Below are 21,461 nucleotides of genomic sequence, written 5' to 3'. Positions count from 1 at the left end.
CAGCAGACGGATTTTCGTGACTTATAGCTACAGTAGGTGATGATTAACGCTTGGTGTTTAGTTCTCGCGCCTGTATATGCGTGCGAAAGATTGCTCGAGCGAGACGGTGGCTGCTGCGAGAAAAAAACTGCGTGATGACAGCTAGACTTAGCGCAATAGTTTCGTGATACGAAAATTTCGTCGTTGAAAATGCGAAAGAATTAAGGTTCGTGAGTGTGACAGACTTAAAAAAAAAATACTTGAACTAGGGAGGAGTTGAAAGCGAAGTGAAAGTTGTTACCGTTCTCGAAATATAAATTATAACGGAGGATTTTCCATGAAAGGATCGGGATCCTCCGAAGCGTAGAGAAACGGGCCATGGAGGACTATAAATTTCTCTTCAAAGTCGTCCTCGTCGGCAACGCTGGGGTTGGCAAAACCTGCCTTGTCAGGCGGTTCACTCAGGTGATGATTTGTCATTTATGAATCTCTTTTCATTTCATTTTATTGCATAATGTAATAACAACGAGTGCAAAGCTGCTCCATTGTTTGGTGCGAAGGAATATGTTTTTTTGTGCACTATCTAATAAATGATTCCACTAGCAATTTACTAACTGTAAATTTAGTCCTCTTATGGGCACAGACCATAATAAAATAAGATACACTACAATGATGGTGTATTATACCTCAGGTTTTGTGTGAAAATATAATTAATGTTTTCAAACTTTTAAATTAATAATTATTTTCAGGGTCTATTTCCACCAGGCCAAGGAGCCACTATTGGTGTGGATTTCATGATTAAAACTGTGGAAGTAGAAAATGAGAAAGTTAAGGTAACAAACTTTCAGCATTAATGTTACTTTTATTGAATGTTCCAGTATTCATTTATATTTCAATGTCACAGTTACAGATTTGGGATACAGCTGGACAAGAAAGGTTTCGCTCAATAACCCAAAGCTATTATCGCTCAGCTCATGCACTCATTCTTGTATATGACATTTCGTGTCAACCAACATTTGATTGCCTACCAGATTGGTTGAGAGAAATTGAGGAGTACGCTAGTAATAAGGTGCTAAGGATATTAGTTGGGAATAAAATTGATAGAGAGGACAGAGAAATTCCTACTCATGTTGGTGAAGATTTTGCACAACGACATGGTATGTATTTTTTAGAAACATCAGCCAAGGAAGCTGAGAATGTAGAACGATTATTTATGGAGATTGCAGCTGAACTTATGGAGGTTAGTATACTTGAATAACTTAAACAGAGCACTGTAACTTAAATTGTACAAGTTGAATTGAAAACTTAATATGAATTGTAAATTTACAGCAAGCACGATGCAAAGAATTGCCAAGATATGAACAGAATACAACCTCCATTAATGGCAAAACAACAACTATAGGTGATGCAACTAACTGTGGCTGCAGTCGGCTTTCCTAAATAAGAATTCCTCCATTTTTTACGATTAGCAAGAAAAAGAAATCATACGACGAATTATTTAAAATACTCTTCAATCAAATAGAAATATGGATATATAAATGGAGGAAAAGACTCGTAAATCGTTTCACTATGTGATCTTTAAATGCATTGCATTTTTATAATGGGTTGCTAGATAATTTAAGTAAACATTTGACCACTTCTATTTTTTTAGAAATAACATTGATTTTTATGTTGACATTTATATTTTTAGAGAACAATTAGTTTTTTGGTGTATTTTATCGCAGAAAAGCATTTTTTATTTGAAGTGTTGATATTGATTTTGATTATCCAATTGATACTCAATATGTAGTCAATTAATGAATATGAAGTTTTGATTTCTAGAAAAAAATCTTTAACATTATCTGGTATGTTATAATCTTAAATTCGTAATATTGTTAGTGATTTAAATAGTATTAATTTATTATAGGAGTCAATTATGTATTTTGTACTGTTTAAGACCTTATTTCGGTTATAAAATCACTCTAGTCTATATACAATGATTATAATGGCAGATTTTATCTGCAATTGCTTGCATTGTGGTGTTGGCTTTTAAATGTAGCACTTTAAACATCGATTTTCGTTATAAAAAATTATTCTTAATGTTAATTCATTTCCAGTTGTGAAACGCTAATTTGCTTAATTATGTTGATAAAAAAAGAGTTAATTAATATTATTTTTTTAAAGGTACTGCGTTGCTTTGATGAAGTTTTATGTAATATTAGGGTATTTACCATGTGTATTATGTACAAAGAGAAAGTTGTTTAGTTATAAGTGTTTTGACTTAAGGAAGCATCCAACAATACTGCGATTAAAAAGAAAAAATTAGTATTTTCATCGTTTTATAACATAACTAAAATAATAAAAACGAATTTTTCATAGAACCGAAAAACGAACTAACATATCAAATCATTGCGAAGTACTTTCCACAATTTTTACTATAAAATTACCAATCAGCATAAGCATTAAATGAAATAATGTGTACCTATACGTGTAAAGACTTGTCTTTGCCTTGAATTCTTTTTCAACGCATATTTTTAAGATTATAATTTTAGCATTGCAAAGAGAAAAAGAGAGAAAGAGAGAGAGTGAGTGAGTGAGAGAGAGAGCGAGAGAGAGCGAGAGAGAGAGAGCGAGAGAGAAAGCGAGAGAGAGAGAGAGAGAGAGAGAGAGAGAGAGAGAGAGAGAGAGAGAGAGAGAGAGAGAGAGAGAGAGAGAGAGAGAGATGCTTTTTAATATTGATCTTTTTTATATAACAAATGATGCACTTACTCAGTAAGGAATTCGTTAAAAAACAAAAAGAACAAAACTACATATTAAACAAATAAAAAAAAATCTTGTAAAGCACAATTGCTAGAGTATTTGATTTTATTCACTTATATCGCTCCACACATAATTCTCCTCGTCATACGATTTGCTATAGTTACAAACGCAATTTTTTACAAAAAATTTCTTCGTAATATACAAAAAGAAAATCATTCTCTCTAACAATAAGTTTCTTTTAACGAGATAAATGATCAACTCATTTATAGCTAACGTTACAACAATAAATAAACATAGTTATAAATACTACTAGTCGAGTTATTTATATAAAAGAGAAATACTTTGGGAGCACGCTACCTACGTGGGTATCGTGTGCAAGCCAACTTGTTTGAGAGAAAATTGAAAGAGTCGATCCTGCAGGGCTTCATTATTGACTAATGGATTGACAGCAACTTCACGGCAATTGCTGGTATATTGGCCAGAATTTTGCTCCATCCGCGGATCAACTGCCGCGAATACTATCGACGTTGCTCCTTGTGCTGGCGTCTAAAGCAATAATACGTATAAGCGCAATCTTGTTGATCATCGTCAATCTTCTTTGAAAAACTTACCTTAAAGAGAACATTAGCGATGAATTTAAAGTATCTGAGGTACGAGTGATCGAAGAGATCGGTACTAACGAGTCCCGGGTGCACAGCGTTGATGCGAATCGGCCAATGCTCCTTGTCGAAATTCTTAGCGAGGCTCTTTGTCGACAGTACCTGCGCGAGTTTGCTTTGTGCGTACGCCTCGTAAGTGAGGAAATTGTCTCTATGATTAATATCGTCGAAGCGAATGTCACCGAGCAGGTGAGCAAGGGACGATACGTTGACGACTCGAGAACAATGTTCGGCTGTGCCTGCTTTACGCAGAAGTGGCGTCAGAAGGATCGTAAGGTAGAAATGCGACAGGTAGTTCACACCGTACTGCTCCTCGAAGCCTTCTTTTGTCTCGGCGTAAGGTGTGAACATTATACCAGCTGTAATGGTGAAAAATGTTGATTTCTCACATGAAAAGTTCTTTTTAATTTTGCATTATTTGATTTATTTATTTTTAAGAACCGACCGTTGTTGACGAGAATATCAAGTTGCTGGTAATTGTTTTTGAACTCGTTGACGAATCGTTTGACCGACTCCAAGCTGGCGTTGTCGAGCTCCATGACTTCAGGTGCGCCGGTCGTAATACCTGATTCTCTTATCGCCCTTATCGCTTTCTCACCTGCCTCAGGCCTTCGGCATGCTGTAGAAAGCGAAATGGAATTTTAATGAATAGTGCATTGTTGTCCTGATGTTTTTCATCTATTGTCGGGATTGCTTACCGATTATCACGTGCATGTCACATTTCAGAAGCATTTTCACAATTTCCAAACCAATTCCTCGAGAACCTCCCGTGACGATTGCCACTCGATTTGGCATATGCGGCAAGTCTGAAATAATATTGAAAAGCTCAGCTGTCGTTATAAATTTCACGAGAAACTTCTTTTCATTAATTACGAACAGCTATAAAAGTAAAGAAAAGTAGGTTAGTAGCAATCTGATGAATCGAATACACAATCAACGTTTATAATTCGCTTTCGTTGCAGTATTACTCGAGAATGACCCGAAGGGCAGAGGACGCAACGTCTTCGATACTTTGATGCATATTTTTGCGCAGCTTAGTAACTGGTACAATAGAAACGTAGTTAATCGCAGGAGAAACGAATGCAATTAATTCGCTTCATAGCATCGAAATCTACTAATGAAAAATTTCATTCGCATCGGTTGATCTTCGTAAACTCGGAACTCTTGAAATGTTTTTTGAACGAAACGCTTGGAGATAGGACATCTCAATGCAAATGAAGCCTATCCGTCTGAAAATACACAAGATTCGTCGGTTTTCGGTCCACGAAAAGTCAACTTCCGAAACGCTTGTTTGCTCTTCCACATCGCAGCGAGCTGTTGCATCACCCCATCTTCTCTAGCATTATCGGAATCAGTCGGTGCTGACCACGTGCTCCAAGGTATACGCACACTCATTTACAACGCTCGAACCGCGAAGAAAGTGCTGATTACGAAGACTTGTGAAACGGCCCGAGTGTGTTCACTCAGAAATATTAAGAAAAGAACATTTCGACACGCTGTCGCTTGCTCGGCAAATATTTCGTCCTCGAAAGGAAAGTGGCATCTCTTGCTGTGCGCTCTGTGCGAGGAAACGACGATACGATTTTCTTTTGTCGTGTGTTTTTATGCTTTTGAGCAGCCTAACGAACGACTTTCTGATTTGACAGAAATCAAACGATCGTTCGCTCGGCGTAACTCCATCGGCTCCAGTCTCCCGTATTTCGAGATAGGAAGAAAGAAACCGTTAAGTTCGGCTCGATTTTAAGCTTGAAAACTGCTTACACGAAAGCGCAGCTTCTCGCTCAAAATCCATTCGCAGGGTAACGGTTTCTTCTCTGCCTCGCGAGCTCAGCTCTCGTCGGACCGAAAGAAGCTGGCTCGATCTCTGTCCACGTTGAAAACTGAGAGTTGCCCGAGAGACGCGTCGCGCTCATAACGATAAGCGGCCAAATAACTTTTCCCGAAAAGTGAGAAGGACAGACGGCCTTTCCCGACGCGCCAATGCGACGCCAACGCGGAAAACGTTGCCGGTAGGACGCGCGACTCGACGGATGAGGATTGGCGTCGTGCGCCTTCAGGACAGGACGGCGCTCGCGGAATAATTTCACCAACCTGTCTTGTTATTCCTGGCTTGCAGATAGTCGTCGGCGATGCCCCGCAAAGCCACCGCGTTGTACTTGATCTGCATGAAGAACCAATTGAAGGCCCATTTCGCTGCTTTGCTCTTGACGAGGGTGAGCCCGACGATACCTATGATGGTGGAGCCGAGGGCGATTTGCAGGAGCATCGCTGGAACGCTTCTCCTCACGGCAAAGGCATTCGAGTAGCTCCGCGGCATTCGAAAGTCGCCGCGCGACTGAAACCAGCCACAGCGCTCTGCTCCCATCGTTCCCATCTGGAGGCTGATGTGATGAGGTTTTATTGACTGCTACGCGAATGGATGCTTAATTGCGGATGTGTTCTTTCTTTTTCGAAGGATATTCGATATTTACGGGATGATTTTGATGCAATTATCTTTTTCTACTGATGAGCATGTGCAACGAAGATAATTGGCATTACAATCCTACGTAATTACCTATCCGGGAGAGGCTACGTAAAAAAATTAATTTATTCGATGAAAACGATGAACACGCGAAAGACCTAGAGCAGCAGTTGATAAGACAATCGGGGTAAACGATCAGACATCATTCTTATGAAACCCTACTTGTTAATCAGACTCAACGCGAACATTCTTATGTAGTTTAATCACTCGGTGCATAGGTTCAGTAAATTCTTTCCGATTTTTTTTAAATTCTTTCATACGTATGGAAAATGTACATCGAGTCATAAGTAGTTTTTAAAAGAAAAGTTCATTTTTTACCTAAAAATTTTCGTCATTTAGTAATTATTTAGGGAATAAAAAAATTTTTATTAGTATTTAAAATAAAAGTTACATTGAATTAAGTTTGTTTTAATATCTGATATATTTTCGCCCACCATGCGTAAACTAATCTTTGGACTTTGGACTATTAACTTTCATGACGATAAAACACGTACTTTCTTTTTATTACACACGCGAAAAAATATTTGATTAAATTTAATAAAAATAAGGGAAAATCAATGCCTTCATATAAGATATTGTGTTATAACAAAGAGGTTAACATCTACTGTTGATTACAGCGTTTGTAAACCGAATACATAAATAATTTTCCTTGCAATATTGTCGGACATATATATTAATCCATTAAAGTTGTAATTACCTCAAACTAAATAGCAAACAGTTTCAAGAATTATCGCTGTCGTGCCAACCTAATTACTCAGCTATACGGTGTCGCTATTTCAATTTTCAAAAAATCTTCCAACAGAACAATTGTTACAAACGACTTTGCTCTTCCGTCTATTACAATAATTTTTTTCTATAATTATAAAAGTATGTTTGATAATACCGAACAGTAGTCGACATATTTACAGAAATTACCGCAATGAGGTTTGAAGCAGTAGCTCGACAACTTTTACTGTATGTCTCGTGCGATGAACTAGAAAGATGCGTGTCTCTCGAATAATTACACTGGCGAAAGGACACTTTTAGTAATTCTGTATGGAAATCCACACTATAATTACGAGTAAAAAGGCTTCAAATCATGATAATTACGAGGCGTGACACGCGAGAAAAAAAAAACACCTACGGTTGCCTATATTTTTTCGCGTGTGCATCTTATACGGACGCATGCGTGAATTGCACAGGTTTCTCCGACAGCGTTTGTTATCCGCTTGGCGAGTACGGTTTACAAGGTGTCTATTTTTCCATGTTTTCTTTATTATATTATTTCGTGAGCACCCCGGTCGTTTTTAGCTTTTAATCTACTGCGGGTAATACGAGGCGTCAAAGTCTCGAATTGGCCGTGACGTGTAGCGGTCAACGAGCTCGTTTTTCTTTTTCTTTCTAAATGTTGCCAGGAAAATAGCCAAGCTTTCGGATGCACGAGCCACAAAGTATGTTTTATATAGTAGATGCAACGCGCTAAAAGGCAATGGAAAGCTAACGGTAAATGCCAGCCGCGAAGAGGAGAGTCTATGGCGCGCCGACTTTCTCTTTGTCGAAAATATCATTCACAATATAGATCCGAGCGCATACGACACACGACTAATGAAGCTATAAGAGAAATTCCACGTTAAATATCCGACGGAAATTAATATTTTCGATACCTAACAGATTATAATTACAATTCTATGTAGGCATTTTCAAAAGTAATACTCCTATTTCAATTATAAAATAACTATAGACATTGAAGTTTTATTGAAAAAGGAAGCTCCAATGCTGTCATTTAAGGTGTTTGACATCACGAGAAGTTCAACAAGATTTATTTAAGAGAAACATAATGTAAACCGATGGTTTGAATTTACCGCGAAATTATCTGTCACGCAACCTTGCCAACTCCGCAGTACATATTCCTATCGAAACTAACAAAAGAAATATAAGTTACGAAAGAACTGCATTACGCAATTCTCTGCAATGCTTCAGTTGAAGCGTAGAAGATACCTACTTATTTATATTTGAAATTTAGAATCACATTTATGATGTCAAGACTTAACCTAGATAATTGTTTTGTACGTATATAGTATTTCTATTGGGCGGACGAATTGACAGATGTCATTTTTGCATGCACAGAGTAAGAAATAATTAATAATATTTGTGAAGTAATCAAGTTGCCAGGAAATATTTTAGCAAGTGTAAACTTACCATTTACATTTTCCGACCACATTTCGCAAATGGTTTTCAACTTTCAAGTAAAGTTCGATATCTCGAAAATTGATCGAGGCGTCGAAAAAAAAACTAGATGTCGATTGTCGATGATCGAGAGTCGAAAAAACTTGTCGATGTCATAAAAGCGCTTTATCACACTATTACAGTATTCACAGTATCAGACTTCCACCTGGCCAAGTTACACGCACGTAAATGTTTATTGGCGACTAAGCGGCTAGCGTATAATTATTATTTTCTCGATAATCCTGTGAATATTATTTTCTGTAAGTATTCTACTCCCGTGGTGATAAATTAGTTTCATGTATTGTTTTTATCGATGATTGTAGTAAAACTTTAGATTATTAAACGAGATACGTTAAAAACGTTCACGGTCTGTATAGACTTTCGAATAAGCCACGTTTATCTTTACCGTTTATAAATAAAAAAAATTCGGGAATTTTTGAGGTAAATATTTTGTAAGGTGGCTTTGAGAGTTAACTTTCGATTTCATTGCAGTTAAACGACTTCAATATTGATATTTTCCTTCTTCATGAAAGACTTCATTTTTAGAAAGTTATGCATAATATATTAGGTTAGCCAAAACCAAAATCTGTAAAAACTTTCATTTATATAAGTTTGTGATTGCAATGTTGAAAGAAATATGGTTCGACAATACATAAAAAGTTAAGTGAAAATGTTTTTTTATTGATCTATTAGAGTCACTATTGGTGTTAATTGATTGCCAAGTATCAGTTGTAGGAAAAGTAATTGCCACAATAAGGTACTAATTGTGTTAACATGATAATGTAAATTTTAATGTTGAATTGGTTTCATATCAGCTTGTTTCTGTAATCTATTTTCAATAGTAAATAATTTATTTTATAATTAATGTTATCATTTTATAAGCAAATTCATAACATCTTTTTTCTCTTATTTAGAAAATGGCAGATACTACAAGTTCTGAGGGTTCTGCTCCAACTGTAGAGAAGGGATGGCCAGCATTAAAGCAACAGATTATCCAAGATAAAATTAAAGTAGCACAATGGTCAATTAGGCTTGTTACAATTTTATTTACCTTTGCTTATTTACTTCCAATATTTGGGTAAAGATTGAACTGATTATTCTTTTGAATTACTAATATTATGATCCATTATTGATATCAATGCTCATGTATTATATTTTTAGAAACCCCTATGATGCCTACTATAAAGTATTACTTAGTTGTATGGCCACAAATATTTTACGTTTACACCAACGGATACCAAGAATATCTTTTACTAGAGAATTTATGATCACATTATTCTTGGAGGATTCATTTCATTATTTATTCTACTCATTTGTTTTTCAGTATGCAGCTCCAGTTACATGTAAGTTTTGTTTCATGATGATAGTTCAAAATTTTCAAGAGATGCAATATCAAATTTTTTTATTTTTTTGCAGTGGTGATAATTCCAGTATTTCTTTTTGCTCTGTTGCATTTTGCTAGCTACTCTTTGACGCTTCTTGATGTAAGTACACATGTATAATTAGTAATAGACTCCTGTCATTCTTATGTAATTCTATACTAGATGACAAATCTGAAAGTCATCTGGCTCTGAAATATGAGCAACTAACTGAATTTGGTGTTACCTATGTATTGTGCATTAGAGAATACAAAGTAGATAACTTAGTAGATACCTTTTTTCTAGTGTTTAGGTCAAAACAGTTGGTGGGGAGCTAGATTATTGATTTCACTTGTTGAATTTCAGTCTCAAAACATTTTGAGACTCTGCGCATTTTGTGAAATATTTGTCTTGCCACTGAGTCTTATCCTTATTTTCACGTAGGTATTCATGTAATTTATAAAAAAATTAAGATTTAACCGTTGATATTAAATTTAATTCGCAGTGGAAGAGCTAGTTTTTTGACGCCAGTACTCTACTATCAGTTCTTACAATTACGTCTAGCCTCGAGGAGAAATCCATTCACGCGCAATGTGTTCATCGAAATTACAAATGGTTTCAGTAATATTGCCATGAAGCCGAGCGTACCTGAATTCTTGCGGAGAGTCATTGGAAGTCTCGTTGACATTATGCGCAGAATGACGACTATGCATCAGTAATTTCGTGATATGAATAAATTACAATTAACGTGGTATCAAAAACTCTAACGGAAAAATAAGTTTCGGTGACTGATACATTTGGGACGTTGAATGTCATGAAGATTTTAAAACTTTCTGTATTATCAATGAATAATGACATAATTGATGGATTACCCTTATGAAGGTTATTTATGTATACATTTGTCTATCATTGTTTACGAATTTCTTTTTTCACTCATGCAATACACTTAGTAAAAAAGTTTATTAATTATATTTACATTGGATTATTAAATGAAAAAATCAATAAGGTGCAAGGAATTATTGCGATAAAATTTTTTTATTATAACAATTAAAGATGTAACAGTAATGGTATTCTATAACGTTGTACATGCAATAAAAATTACGTTGTGAATAGAAAATCAATAACTTGGCATATTTTAACATTTCTTAACTGTGGTATGATGGTCCAAATTAAAAGCTATTAGTTTAAATGTAGTGCGAGTTTTTCTACGATAATTAGAAGAAAATAAAAAAATGTTTATAGATATTCCGTTTGATGTTTTTTTCGTGCTAGCTAGATATTTAATATAAGATTGTCTAATTATTTTTTCAGTGTTAATATTATCCAAACGTGTTCGCCTACTTTAATGAAATGGTCTAAATATTCAAAAATATCTTATAGCAGCTTGATCAAGCATTTGTGTAAATTTGTATTGTGACAAAGTGTAAAAATGATTTCCATTGTAAATTGATTTCTTTCGTGATACTTTAACCTGTATAAATAAATATCGTCTACGTTTAATTATTACCGTTCTCACATTGTAAAACGAATAATTACACTAACTATATGAAGTCTATAATTATATCTTTGTATCGATTTTTGCGGTTTCTTGATTTTTATAAGATAAAATAATAAATAATTGTGAAATAAAATCATAGAATCTTAAGAATGAAGCACTTTTATCAATGTTATGATTGATCAATAAAATATAGTAATGCATTACAAGGTTTTGCGAATATACAGCAATCTGATGTAAGTATTTATATATCTATGGCAGTATGTTATGATTTGCGGTTATTTTTTTCGAATTAAATAAAACTAATTAAATAAAAAAAATTGAATGAAATAAAAGAATGGTTGAGCAATTTCTTTGTTATAGCGTGAATTTTAATTCTCACTAATAATACAACACACTATTTTTAATCGTAATGTTATAACTTAACTAAATGAGATGATTCTTTATTAAAGTTTTCCTACATAATTGAAAAATAATAAAATTTTAACTCGATTTAATTAAATATCATTTGATGTGTGTATCTAATTAAGTTAATTCATTAACATTTGAAAGTCGGACATCTGCCAAATAAGCGTTACTGACCAAGTTCAGATTAGAATAACCACGTTCAGTCGTTCGTTGCATTCTTTTTTACTATTAAACATGTTATTTATATTTTATTTTAAAATAACTAAAGTCATGAATTATTATGGACATCTTTAGGTAAGCTTGGTTCTTGATTATTTGAATTAACTTAGGTTCAGCGATACTCGTTCAATGGACTTTTAGCGGTGTACGACTAAAGGTTTAAATAAAACAAAATGGAAACTCGGTGAGATTTTTTCATTCTTGCGCTCGTAAATTTATATATATTATATCTTCGTTGGTTTGTTTAGTCGATTGTGCTTTCGAGATCGATATATATACGTAGCTTTATTTTTATGATTATCACATTCTAAGGTTTTACTTTCACATTGTAATTTTATCTAAATTGAAAAAAATATATTCTAGTCTAATTTTTTAAATAAATTTTCTACTATAAATAAATTAGGTAATGATTTTAGTAAATACTAATTATGATAATTAAAATGTTTGAAATGTAGGATGTTGTTGAATTAAATTTAAATAGAAAAGCTTATATTTGAATTACGTATTACTCTTAGGAAACGCTCGCTTGACCAGCCTGAAACAGCAGTAGAACGTGATTTTTGGGTCTCTTTTTCTTTCTGATCTTTCTGCCATCAGCTGCAAACATGTCTGTCGCAACAATATCGAAAAAGCGAAAGGTTTGTTTAATATTTATAAGATTTGCAACAATTTAGTGAAAAAATATGTCAATTGCCGAAAGGTTCAAACTCTGTCCAATAATATTTCCGTGCTTTGACAATGTCGGCTAGTTGAAAAACTGTCGGATTAAATGGATTCTTCGACGCTTGACAATACACGGTTTTCATGCTTGCTATAAACGTCAATTTTGAAAAATTTTATAAATTATTTTTCAATTTTGATCATTTCAAGCAATTTAAGTGTACCTAGAGTTTTCAATTTCATTAAACTTTTTACAGTGTTAGTGTATTATTAGTGTTTACAAAGTGAAGTGTACATAACCTTGTTCGATATGTTAACCAACCAATGTTTTTATTTCATTTATTATAGTATTATTATAGCAATAGTATTTGTCATTTTATTGAAATCATCTTTTCAAAATTGAAGTTTCAATTTTCTACTATGTAGTTTTAATCAATAACGATTATGTTATTATTCCAAATTAATTTTTTTTCAATTTAAATTAACTGTGAAATTTTTAATATTGTTTTTTATTTATGTAAAAAATTGTTTTCTTTTTATCTCGTAAAATTTATTTAATTTTTATTTAGTTCTCAATTATATTATATAGAAATATTAGCCTCAGGTAACTAATAGTTGAAATTATTTTTGAGGTGAACTTGAACAACTACATGTAAAAGAAGTTAAATAAAATTGCACTTTCTTTTTCTCAAATGTGAAGAGTGGATGTTTTTGAATGATAAAGTTTATTTACAGGGTTTGTTGTAGGTTTATGTAAATAATGTAATTTGTCATCAATATTTTTTGAACCGCTATTGTAATGACTTTCTAACCAGAGAAATTTATCTCAATGTAATATTTTTTATATTTACAGTTTGTTGGAGATGGAGTTTTCAAGGCTGAGCTTAATGAGTTCTTGACTCGTGAGTTAGCTGAAGATGGTTACTCTGGTGTGGAGATTCGTGTTACTCCCCAGAAGACAGAGATTATCCTCATGGCCACTCATACACAAAATGTATTAGGTGAAAAGGGGAGGAGAATCAGGGAGTTGACCTCCGTTGTCCAAAAGAGGTTCAACTTTAAAGACCATAGCGTAGAATTGTACGCTGAGAAAGTTGCCACAAGAGGACTTTGTGCCATTGCACAGGCTGAGTCTCTCAGATATAAGTTGATTTGTGGATTGGCTGTGCGAAGGTAATTTTAATTAAAAGAACTTTATTTACATAAATATTTTAACTTCAATATATTAATAAGTTAACAAAAATCCTTTTCAAAAATAACTACTTTAAATGCAACATGTTACATGAAATTAATTTCTTATTTTTATTTTGTAGAGCTTGCTACGGTGTACTTAGGTTTATCATGGAATCTGGTGCTAAGGGTTGCGAAGTTGTTGTTAGTGGCAAGCTCCGTGGTCAGAGAGCCAAATCCATGAAGTTTGTTGATGGATTGATGATTCACTCTGGTGAGCCAACAAATGACTACGTCAACACGGCGACGCGTCACGTTCTTCTCAGACAAGGTAATTAAAAAAAATTCACTTGTTTTAAAAAAATTTGTATTTTCATTTTTAATTGACATTGATTGTAATGTTTCTATTAAGGTGTGTTGGGTATCAAAGTCAAAATTATGTTGCCATGGGATCCCAATGGCAAGAATGGACCCAAAAAACCACTGCCTGACAATGTTATTGTTCAGGAACCAAAGGAAGATTTCATCTACACCACGCCTGCGTCGGAAGTTAAAGTAAATAAAGACCTACCAGCACCAGCTCCCATTGCTGTTGCATAAGCTTGCAATGGATTAATAAGTTTACAATAAAATTAAAAAAAAATCTCTAAAAACAGTTCTTAATTATTTAATCAACATCCACGCCATAGCTAATTTTTTTTAATTTCCCTATTAAATTACTGAATGTAAATTATATTACTTACTGTACCAGAATCGTAAATTACTTACTATATAATTAATGGGGGTTCTAATTCATTTATCGACGCCCCTGCACTTGAGTGGCTTTATCTAATCGTGTATGTTGTGCGTCCTTCTGATGGGTCGGATCAAAGCTTTTTTCTTCTCTCTCTCTTTCTCACTCTCGCTGTAATGCATAAGACGTTTGAATGTACTCTTAAGGTGATTTCAGCCAATCCACTTCAGAGTGAAAAATACCAAAGTAGGAATCAGTAATAGTTATGGACAATATGATTAGATCTTCGTGATGGAGTGGAAAACGATTTTGTTGACTATAGGCATATTGAGTTTATTGTTTTTGGCGATTCCAATCAGATACGAGCCGGACACGGAAGTTCAGGATGCAAAGTTGTTTGAAGCTTACGTCGCCGATTATAATAAATCATACAAATCAAATCCGGAAGAATATGAAAGAAGATATCAACGTTTTAAAGTAAGACTTCCATATTTATCAAAGGTTATAAGCGATTGAATTAAAATATCTTCACAGTGAGTCATAATTTATATAATTGAAAAGTAACAAATACTAACGACAAATCAGTCTCTGAATATGATTTATTTAGCATTAAAAACAAAATAATCTTGAGGCTTTTATTTACTGATCATAATTGAACCAGAATAATATTATAAAGTTTTAAATGTATTATAGCAATCTCTTAGAAGGATTGAAACTTTGAACAAACTGAGAAGCTCAGAACACAGTGCACGCTATGGGTTGACCAATTTCTCAGACATGACAGAGGAAGAATTCCTTGCATTGCACCTCCGTCCAGATCTTTCCACAAGAAGTGAACGTCACCACAAGTGCAATTATCATCATATTCATTCACATGATCGATCAAAAAGAGCACCAGTAGTATTACCAAGTAAATTTGACTGGAGAACAAAAGGAGTTGTTACTGCAGTTAAAAGCCAAGGCACTTGTGGGGCTTGTTGGGCATTTAGTGCAGTAGAAACTGCTGAAACTATGTTTGCCATATCTAATAAGACACTTCGTGCTTTTAGTGTTCAAGAGGTAATTATTATAATACATTTTTAATTGCATTGGAATATTTTTATATAAATTAAGTTGAATATTTCAGATGATTGATTGTGCCAAAAACAGTAATTTTGGTTGCGAAGGAGGAGATATTTGTAGTTTACTAGAGTGGCTTGTTTTATCAAAAACAAAACTACTACCCGAAGTAGAATATCCTCTAACTAGAAAAACTGATGTTTGCAAATTGACAAAGTAAATTACATCAGACAATTTGAATAACCATTTTTATTTTAACACAAAATTCACATCTATTTTGCCAACAGGATATCGCCAAAGTCTCAAGAAGGCATTCGTGTATCAGACTTTACATGTGATAAGTGAGTATTTAATAAAGAAACAATTGTAAATATATCTTGGGTGTACTGTGTGGTTACAGCACAGTAGCAATGAATATTAGTCCAACACTATTTTATATGCCAGTTTATTATATAAGACAACTACTTGATTATTATTTAAAGGTGAAATAGTGGTTGGCCTTGGAAACTAAAAGAATAAGATATACATCTGTTGTGTAAAGTTTAAAAAAGTAAAATTTCATATATAATTATAATTAACATCAACAAGCTTAGTAATAAAAACATAAAAGTTGTTACAGGTAATAAAAAAAAATACTTTTCAATCTATTTATTGAAAAAAAATAAACAAAAGTAATACAACAATTCATTTACAAATTAACAAATAATTATCGTGTGAAATACCAACAATGTCGAACACATATCGGTATCTTATAATCTAAATGCGTTGTATTGTATAATTTCAGTTTCGTTAGCGCGGAGGATGCGTTAGTAAAACAGCTAGCAACGAAGGGTCCAGTGGCGGCAGCCGTAAATGCGCTTTCGTGGCAAAATTATTTGGGCGGAGTGATCCAGTTCCATTGCGATGGCTCGTTTACGAGTCTCAATCACGCAGTACAAATTGTTGGATACGACAAAACTGCCGCAACGCCTTATTACATCGTTAGAAATTCTTGGGGACCATCGTTTGGTGACAAAGGCTATTTGTATATTGCCATTGGGAATAATCTTTGTGGTATGTACATCGATTGAAAAATCTTTTGAGATTTCATCATCTTTTAATGGACATTTTGTCATTTGCAGGAATAGCGAATCAAGTTTCTTCGCTCGACGTCGTGTATTAGTTTAGATTGAAAACTATTTTTAAAAACAATGAAATTTATAAACAGCAGCGAAATTGTGATATTTGACATTTATACGCCGTTTACAGGGCTATTTGAAATCCTTATTACGCAAAACGAATTGAACTTGTTACTTACTCTTGTATGTTAGCGGAAACAATTGCTTAGTTGGAGTATTTACTTAACTTGAAGTTTTACACTTAATTGTATATATTATTTGTAAACAATGATTCGATTTAATTAGATGTAAAACGAATTCAGCCAATTCTAAAAAATTTTGTACATTTTATATAAACTTTATAACGTTTTTTTGTTAAAGTATAAACTTTGTAATGTTGCAACCAAATCTTGTTAATAAAATTTGCCCACAAAATGTTGATTGGTAGTTGATTAGTCTACAATAGATCTTGCATTCTATTCCATCAAGTCATAAGATCCATCACTCCAGTCGGCATTGTTCGATTCCCCATTGTCGGCGCTTCCGTTTCTTTTTTTATACTTTTCTTTTTTCTTTTTTTCCGACGAAGAGTTCAGTGACTCGGATAACGAGTTTTCCAAATTAACGACTTCCTCACTAAGACCCCAGCAACCCCAAGCTATCGACAACTTAATCTTCATGCGTTTGGTTAGCGGCGGGATCAGTTGGCGGGGAACCAAGTACGTGGAAAGGTTGAACAGGTCGACAAAGACTTTGTAACGATCGCTACAAAACAAAAGGGCATGTAAATGTTATTTGGATAATACTGATACTATGATTGGAGAATATTTCTTATTGTTAAATTTCAACAAAATACCTTAGAGTAGTTTTCAAGTATTGGTAACCCGAAGAGCCACCGGTGCCAAGCTGTTGTGAGCCGATCATCCGTTGAACCATCAGTACATGATTATCTACCATAAAAGTCAAATGAAAAATTAATTTGCTAGCTACGACGGCAATCATCGAACAATCAGCTTACATCTCCACTTTGTAATGAGAGAATCAATGTCCATGAGAGCAGTGAGTATCTGATGAGGTTGACTAAACCGCGGTTCGTCCCTGTAGAGCGTTATCATGATTGCGCCTTGAAGCGCGCTGTGCGAAAAACGGCGTTCGCCTCGCGAGACCAGCGCGTTATGCAGATTTTCGTTAAATATCGAGTCGAACACCGCTTGACGGGCCGCTACGTTGCTCAGCAGGTGTTTGCGAAATTCCTCCTTTGTCTGAGCCTGAAAACAAATATGGCTCGAGGCGTAAAGGTGTTTTGTTTTTCCGCTCCGGGTGACGCTTTACCTCTGCTTCCTCCTGCTGTTGACCCAGCATCTTGTCCACGGCTCTGTGATACTTGCTCCAGAAGTCAAAATCGTCCGCCTCCAATCCAGGAGTGCGCGCAAGCCACTTTTGCACCAAGTGGCTCAAACTCGGCTCCTCCTCGCTGCGTCTGATCTCCTCGACGGCATCGGGATCGCGACCGAATACACGCGTGTAGCTCTGGCTGTACTTCACTCGGTGCTCTTGCTTCACGCCCAGTTTGTTCTCCAGCAGACGAAACTGAAGCGATTGGAAACCCGAGGCTGGGCACAGGTAATCGCGGAATGCCATAAAATCCAAAGGAGTCATCGTCTCAAGGATCGATACTTGGTCGACGAGAAGCTGAAATGTAGTTTTTTTTAGTTATGTAGTTTTTTTTAGTATAAAGTAAGTTTCTTTTGTAGTCAATTATCCAGTCTATTTTTAACTATCAGTAACATTTCAGTCTAGACTAACCAGTTATAAAGTGAAAACGTATTTAACGTAGTAATTTAATGTGAAATTTGGTAAGAAACATTTTTTTTTCAGTTTTTTTTTTAAATTTTTATCCTAAAAATCTAATATTCTTCCCATATTCTTCCCATATTTTCTATTTGTTTTATTTTGTCTTCCTTATTTTTTTCAATTTTAATATACTTGAAATCAGAAATTCGTTTTTTAAAGATCGCAGTCTATCGAACTGACAAGGCATAATTTACTTATCTAGCCTCGTGGTGTCTATTTTTAAAAGTCAATATTTCTCGTAATTTATGCGTGAAAATATCTGTTATCACGCTAAATAAGCTAACAAGTTGTGGAACGTTATAGTACAGTAAGCTAAAGTACATACACACATGATGTCGCCGCTCGAGCGAAGCGAGGTCGGCTTTCACATAGTGCATGATTGCCTACTTGTACACCTTGTAGCGTAGCGTACCAGTTTCCGCACACCCTCGTAAAGTGGTGATTGTGCTCTCTGCTAAGGGGGCGGACAGTCATTACTTTACGCACAGTGTGGAAAAAACAAAAAAAATTGCGATCACTTTGGTTTTCGTTATTGAATACAGCGTGCAAAGATACGTTCCCGCGCATAAAAGTGATATAACTTTTTCAACGCGTTGTTCGAAAAGTACGACTTTGTCGCAAGCTCGGCGAAAAGCGCGCGAACAAACTCGTGCTTTTTACGCGTTGTTTTGAAAAAAAAAGACCTGCATCTAACGCGTTCGTCAATGAGATTTTCGCTTCGAGACAAGAATCTACTTTCCCGCGCTAGTTACAAGTAATGCATATGCTATTATGAAAAGCACATTAGTTCTCCCCCTGCGACGTTTTCGAGAACGGCTCGACGAAACGTTCCCGACGACTTTGTACGAGTACTCGTTACACGACACATTCGTTTCTCGTTGAATTGCTCGCTGCACCGGCATCTTTAGATAACCTTTAGATCTTTCGTTGCGGAATAATTTCATTGCAATGCGGCGGAATGTCGTAATATATAGCATTTATTGTGGCGCGCGCGAAAGAGTCGTATTACATTTATACGGCTGCGCGTGCGCCCGAAGCGCTGTTGGTGTGCGCGTAGAGACGCGCGCCATAGCTATATGACGACGCGCTCCCACGCTGATCATGAGGCTGATTTGACATTGAATAAGCGTATTTGGAGGGTAGATAGGAGTTGCGCGCAATGAAGCGCGTATACGAGCCAGCTGATAAATTGGCTCCCGGACAAATTGCGTCACGAGCGCCGATGATAAATTTCATCAGTGTCGCGTCTCGCGGTATGAAATAATCAAAGCGAGACCGCGCCGAGCGCGCGACGATCGATTTTCCGCGAGTGGCGTTTTCGCGTTACGCAAAGGCGCAAAGGGTGTCGCGTGTCGATTGCCGGATATCGGCTTACCGGCTGCCGTTTGTTCGCCCGTCAAAAGTACCTTGACTCACTTGCGGTCGCTTACCGAAGATCGAGTCGACGGGGCCGCGCGCACCTCTTTTCGGCAGCTCAACGTAGCAAGCCGACGTTCTGGGGGTTCCAGCTTTTCTTTTCTTTTTCACTTTCATCGATCGGGCGCGTAGCAATCGGCAGCGCTGATTTCGTTTTGACAAGCAATACCGTAGCCGCCGGATGCCCCATAAGACTCGGTGCGACGAATCGGACGCCGCGAAAGCAGCGAGAAAGAGTCGAGGATAAAAGAGCGTAAAAATAATGCGGCGAATCGCGATTTCTTATCGCTCGTCGAGGGTGTTGCATAAACAGCGCGCCGATAGATAAAACTCGAGCGCGCGCTTGCTGGCCGCGGTGGGAAATTCAATTAGGACTCCCCCCTGGGCGTTAATCGGCTTCGAAAGGAGGTTGTTCACCCGCGCGCACAGCCCGCTGATCGATAAGACTGCCCTTTACTCGACGCGCTGGCCGTACCTTCAGTATCAGCACGATGCGATTGAGGCGCTTGAGGATCTCGAGGGTCTTGGACTCGTCGATCGCCTCGGTGTCGTGCGAGCGATGATCGTGGAAGTCGTGATGCGCGTGGTTACCGTGCGGCTGCTCGTCATTGCTGAACAACGCGCGCACCGTGTCCAGCTCGTATATGATCTGCTTGAACCACAATTCGTAAGCTGCAAAAGAACGAGGCTGCAATTGCTTTTGCCGGACGATCGTGGATGGCTCCCCGTTACCTTGGTGCGTGATGATGAACAGGTGTTCGTCGTGCACGGTCTTGTCGTACTCGCTGCTCAGCAGCCTCTGAGCCGACAGAATTTTGTCGAGGCGAAGGTACTCGCTGTACAGCAATCCTGGTCTCTCCTTCAGACACGCGCCAGTTTCACTTGAGTCGGTCCTGCGGGCGTTATCTCTCTCTCTCTTAGCGATACTCGCATGACCGATAGCACGCGAGCTTTGCAAGCCAAAAAATAAGAGAAAAAAACAGCAACAACAACGCAGCGATCTTACGGGTGAAACCGGAGCTGAAAACACGCGTGGCGTTGCGAAAGCTATCGTCGCGTCGAACGACGTATCGTGCGCATTCGTCCTTTCTCATCACGGACAGGGACGAAAAATCACGACTTTTCGTTTCCACTTGGAAGCAAGTTTTACGGGAAGAACGTCGACAGCGCTAATTGGAAACAAACGAGAAATTGATTGCGCGAACGAACAACAAAGTAGAAGAGCGGGGAGATAATGAAAAGAACGGGTCTTTAATCAGCGCGAATTAACAGTACGTTTGTAAATATCGCAAGTCGTCGCAACAATTACTTACGATCCGTTTCCCAGGGGACAAGCCATGCTTTTGTGCGGATTTCTGCTTCGTTCCGTCGCTCGCTCGGTCCCTTCCCGATCCAGTTTTTCCTCCCGCGGAAAATGCAGATCGCCGCTTCGGACGCGAGTCAAGCCTCTCGCGCGAGCGTTCACTTCGGTTTGCCGCACCACGCGCGCGTGCCGACGAAACCCATCGCGCGACGACGGAGCGGGGAGTCGGCCACCGCGCGACCACGAGAACACTACTAGCGGGGCGCGCGCGTGGCTGTGCGAGACTCTTTTTCACTTTTTTTTTTTTTTTTTTTTGCGAGGCGCTAAAATAACATATAAGCGCGCTCTGCCGCGCCAGGCCTTTTCTTTGCTTTTTTTCCTTTATCGAACTGATTGGCAATTGCAATGATGATGACACTTTTGCGTAATCTTTTTTTCACAGCGAAATTTTCCCGCTGATTTGTAGCAGCGGACACTTATTTCTTTGCTTCTTTCCTGCTTTTTTTTTATTTCTTTTATTGGAGATTCGTCAACTATGATGTTTGTCGAGTTGATAAATACCAGTCGCGATTATTTTTGTTTGTTT

At 36.7% G+C, this 21,461-nt stretch overlaps 6 protein-coding genes across 10 annotated transcripts; 4 read left to right on the top strand and 2 right to left on the bottom strand.

The window, feature by feature from the left end:
* The first annotated feature begins 45 nt into the window (after nt 1–45).
* Nucleotides 46–2,599, top strand: LOC131673872 (ras-related protein Rab-30-like). Its single transcript, XM_058952224.1, has 4 exons — nt 46–444; nt 729–812; nt 884–1,219; nt 1,309–2,599. Exons 1-4 carry the CDS (start codon nt 358–360, stop codon nt 1,417–1,419), a joined length of 618 nt encoding a protein of 205 aa, XP_058808207.1. The 5' UTR covers nt 46–357; the 3' UTR covers nt 1,420–2,599.
* A 220-nt stretch (nt 2,600–2,819) lies between these two features.
* Nucleotides 2,820–8,180, bottom strand: LOC131673870 (dehydrogenase/reductase SDR family member on chromosome X). 4 transcript variants are annotated; one of them, XM_058952218.1, is made up of 6 exons: nt 8,077–8,103; nt 5,469–5,781; nt 4,076–4,183; nt 3,823–3,996; nt 3,330–3,736; nt 2,820–3,264 (listed from the first exon to the last, which is right to left on the bottom strand). In XM_058952218.1, the coding sequence occupies exons 1-6, from the start codon at nt 8,077–8,079 to the stop codon at nt 3,076–3,078; spliced, it is 1,194 nt and encodes a 397-aa protein (XP_058808201.1). In that variant the 5' UTR covers nt 8,080–8,103; the 3' UTR covers nt 2,820–3,075. The 4 variants fall into 4 exon arrangements, with proteins under 4 accessions (XP_058808201.1, XP_058808204.1, XP_058808203.1 ...); XM_058952221.1 differs by lacking the exon at nt 8,077–8,103 and adding an exon at nt 6,814–6,973 and having other exon boundaries at nt 5,469–5,784; XM_058952220.1 differs by lacking the exon at nt 8,077–8,103 and adding an exon at nt 6,596–6,817 and having other exon boundaries at nt 5,469–5,758.
* On the top strand, nt 7,881–11,284 carry LOC131673871 (Krueppel homolog 2). Of its 2 annotated transcripts, none has more exons than XM_058952222.1 (6): nt 7,881–8,005; nt 9,018–9,181; nt 9,265–9,446; nt 9,520–9,587; nt 9,768–9,901; nt 9,967–11,284. In XM_058952222.1, exons 1-6 carry the CDS (start codon nt 7,997–7,999, stop codon nt 10,178–10,180), a joined length of 771 nt encoding a protein of 256 aa, XP_058808205.1. In that variant the 5' UTR covers nt 7,881–7,996; the 3' UTR covers nt 10,181–11,284. The 2 variants fall into 2 exon arrangements, with proteins under 2 accessions (XP_058808205.1, XP_058808206.1); XM_058952223.1 differs by lacking the exon at nt 7,881–8,005 and adding an exon at nt 8,218–8,363 and having other exon boundaries at nt 9,967–11,281.
* An 834-nt stretch (nt 11,285–12,118) lies between these two features.
* Nucleotides 12,119–14,066, top strand: LOC131673857 (small ribosomal subunit protein uS3). The gene is made up of 4 exons (XM_058952196.1): nt 12,119–12,221; nt 13,097–13,416; nt 13,557–13,744; nt 13,826–14,066. The coding sequence occupies exons 1-4, from the start codon at nt 12,189–12,191 to the stop codon at nt 14,011–14,013; spliced, it is 729 nt and encodes a 242-aa protein (XP_058808179.1). The 5' UTR covers nt 12,119–12,188; the 3' UTR covers nt 14,014–14,066.
* A 206-nt stretch (nt 14,067–14,272) lies between these two features.
* LOC131673881 (cathepsin O-like) lies at nt 14,273–16,466 on the top strand. The gene is made up of 6 exons (XM_058952236.1): nt 14,273–14,623; nt 14,840–15,205; nt 15,273–15,421; nt 15,493–15,546; nt 15,990–16,258; nt 16,327–16,466. Exons 1-6 carry the CDS (start codon nt 14,438–14,440, stop codon nt 16,365–16,367), a joined length of 1,065 nt encoding a protein of 354 aa, XP_058808219.1. The 5' UTR covers nt 14,273–14,437; the 3' UTR covers nt 16,368–16,466.
* LOC131673880 (tryptophan 2,3-dioxygenase) lies at nt 16,272–21,099 on the bottom strand. Its single transcript, XM_058952235.1, has 7 exons — nt 20,886–21,099; nt 20,305–20,465; nt 20,048–20,244; nt 17,635–17,994; nt 17,321–17,570; nt 17,159–17,252; nt 16,272–17,067 (listed from the first exon to the last, which is right to left on the bottom strand). The coding sequence occupies exons 1-7, from the start codon at nt 20,909–20,911 to the stop codon at nt 16,779–16,781; spliced, it is 1,377 nt and encodes a 458-aa protein (XP_058808218.1). The 5' UTR covers nt 20,912–21,099; the 3' UTR covers nt 16,272–16,778.
* Nucleotides 21,100–21,461: the final 362 nt, after the last annotated feature.

This window comes from Phymastichus coffea, unplaced genomic scaffold (genome assembly GCF_024137745.1).
Source record: "Phymastichus coffea isolate CEN01 unplaced genomic scaffold, Cenicafe_Pcof_1.1 PCOF00202, whole genome shotgun sequence".
In the NCBI taxonomy this organism is placed as follows: domain Eukaryota; kingdom Metazoa; phylum Arthropoda; class Insecta; order Hymenoptera; family Eulophidae; genus Phymastichus; species Phymastichus coffea.
This window is presented reverse-complemented; position numbering and strand designations above follow the sequence as displayed.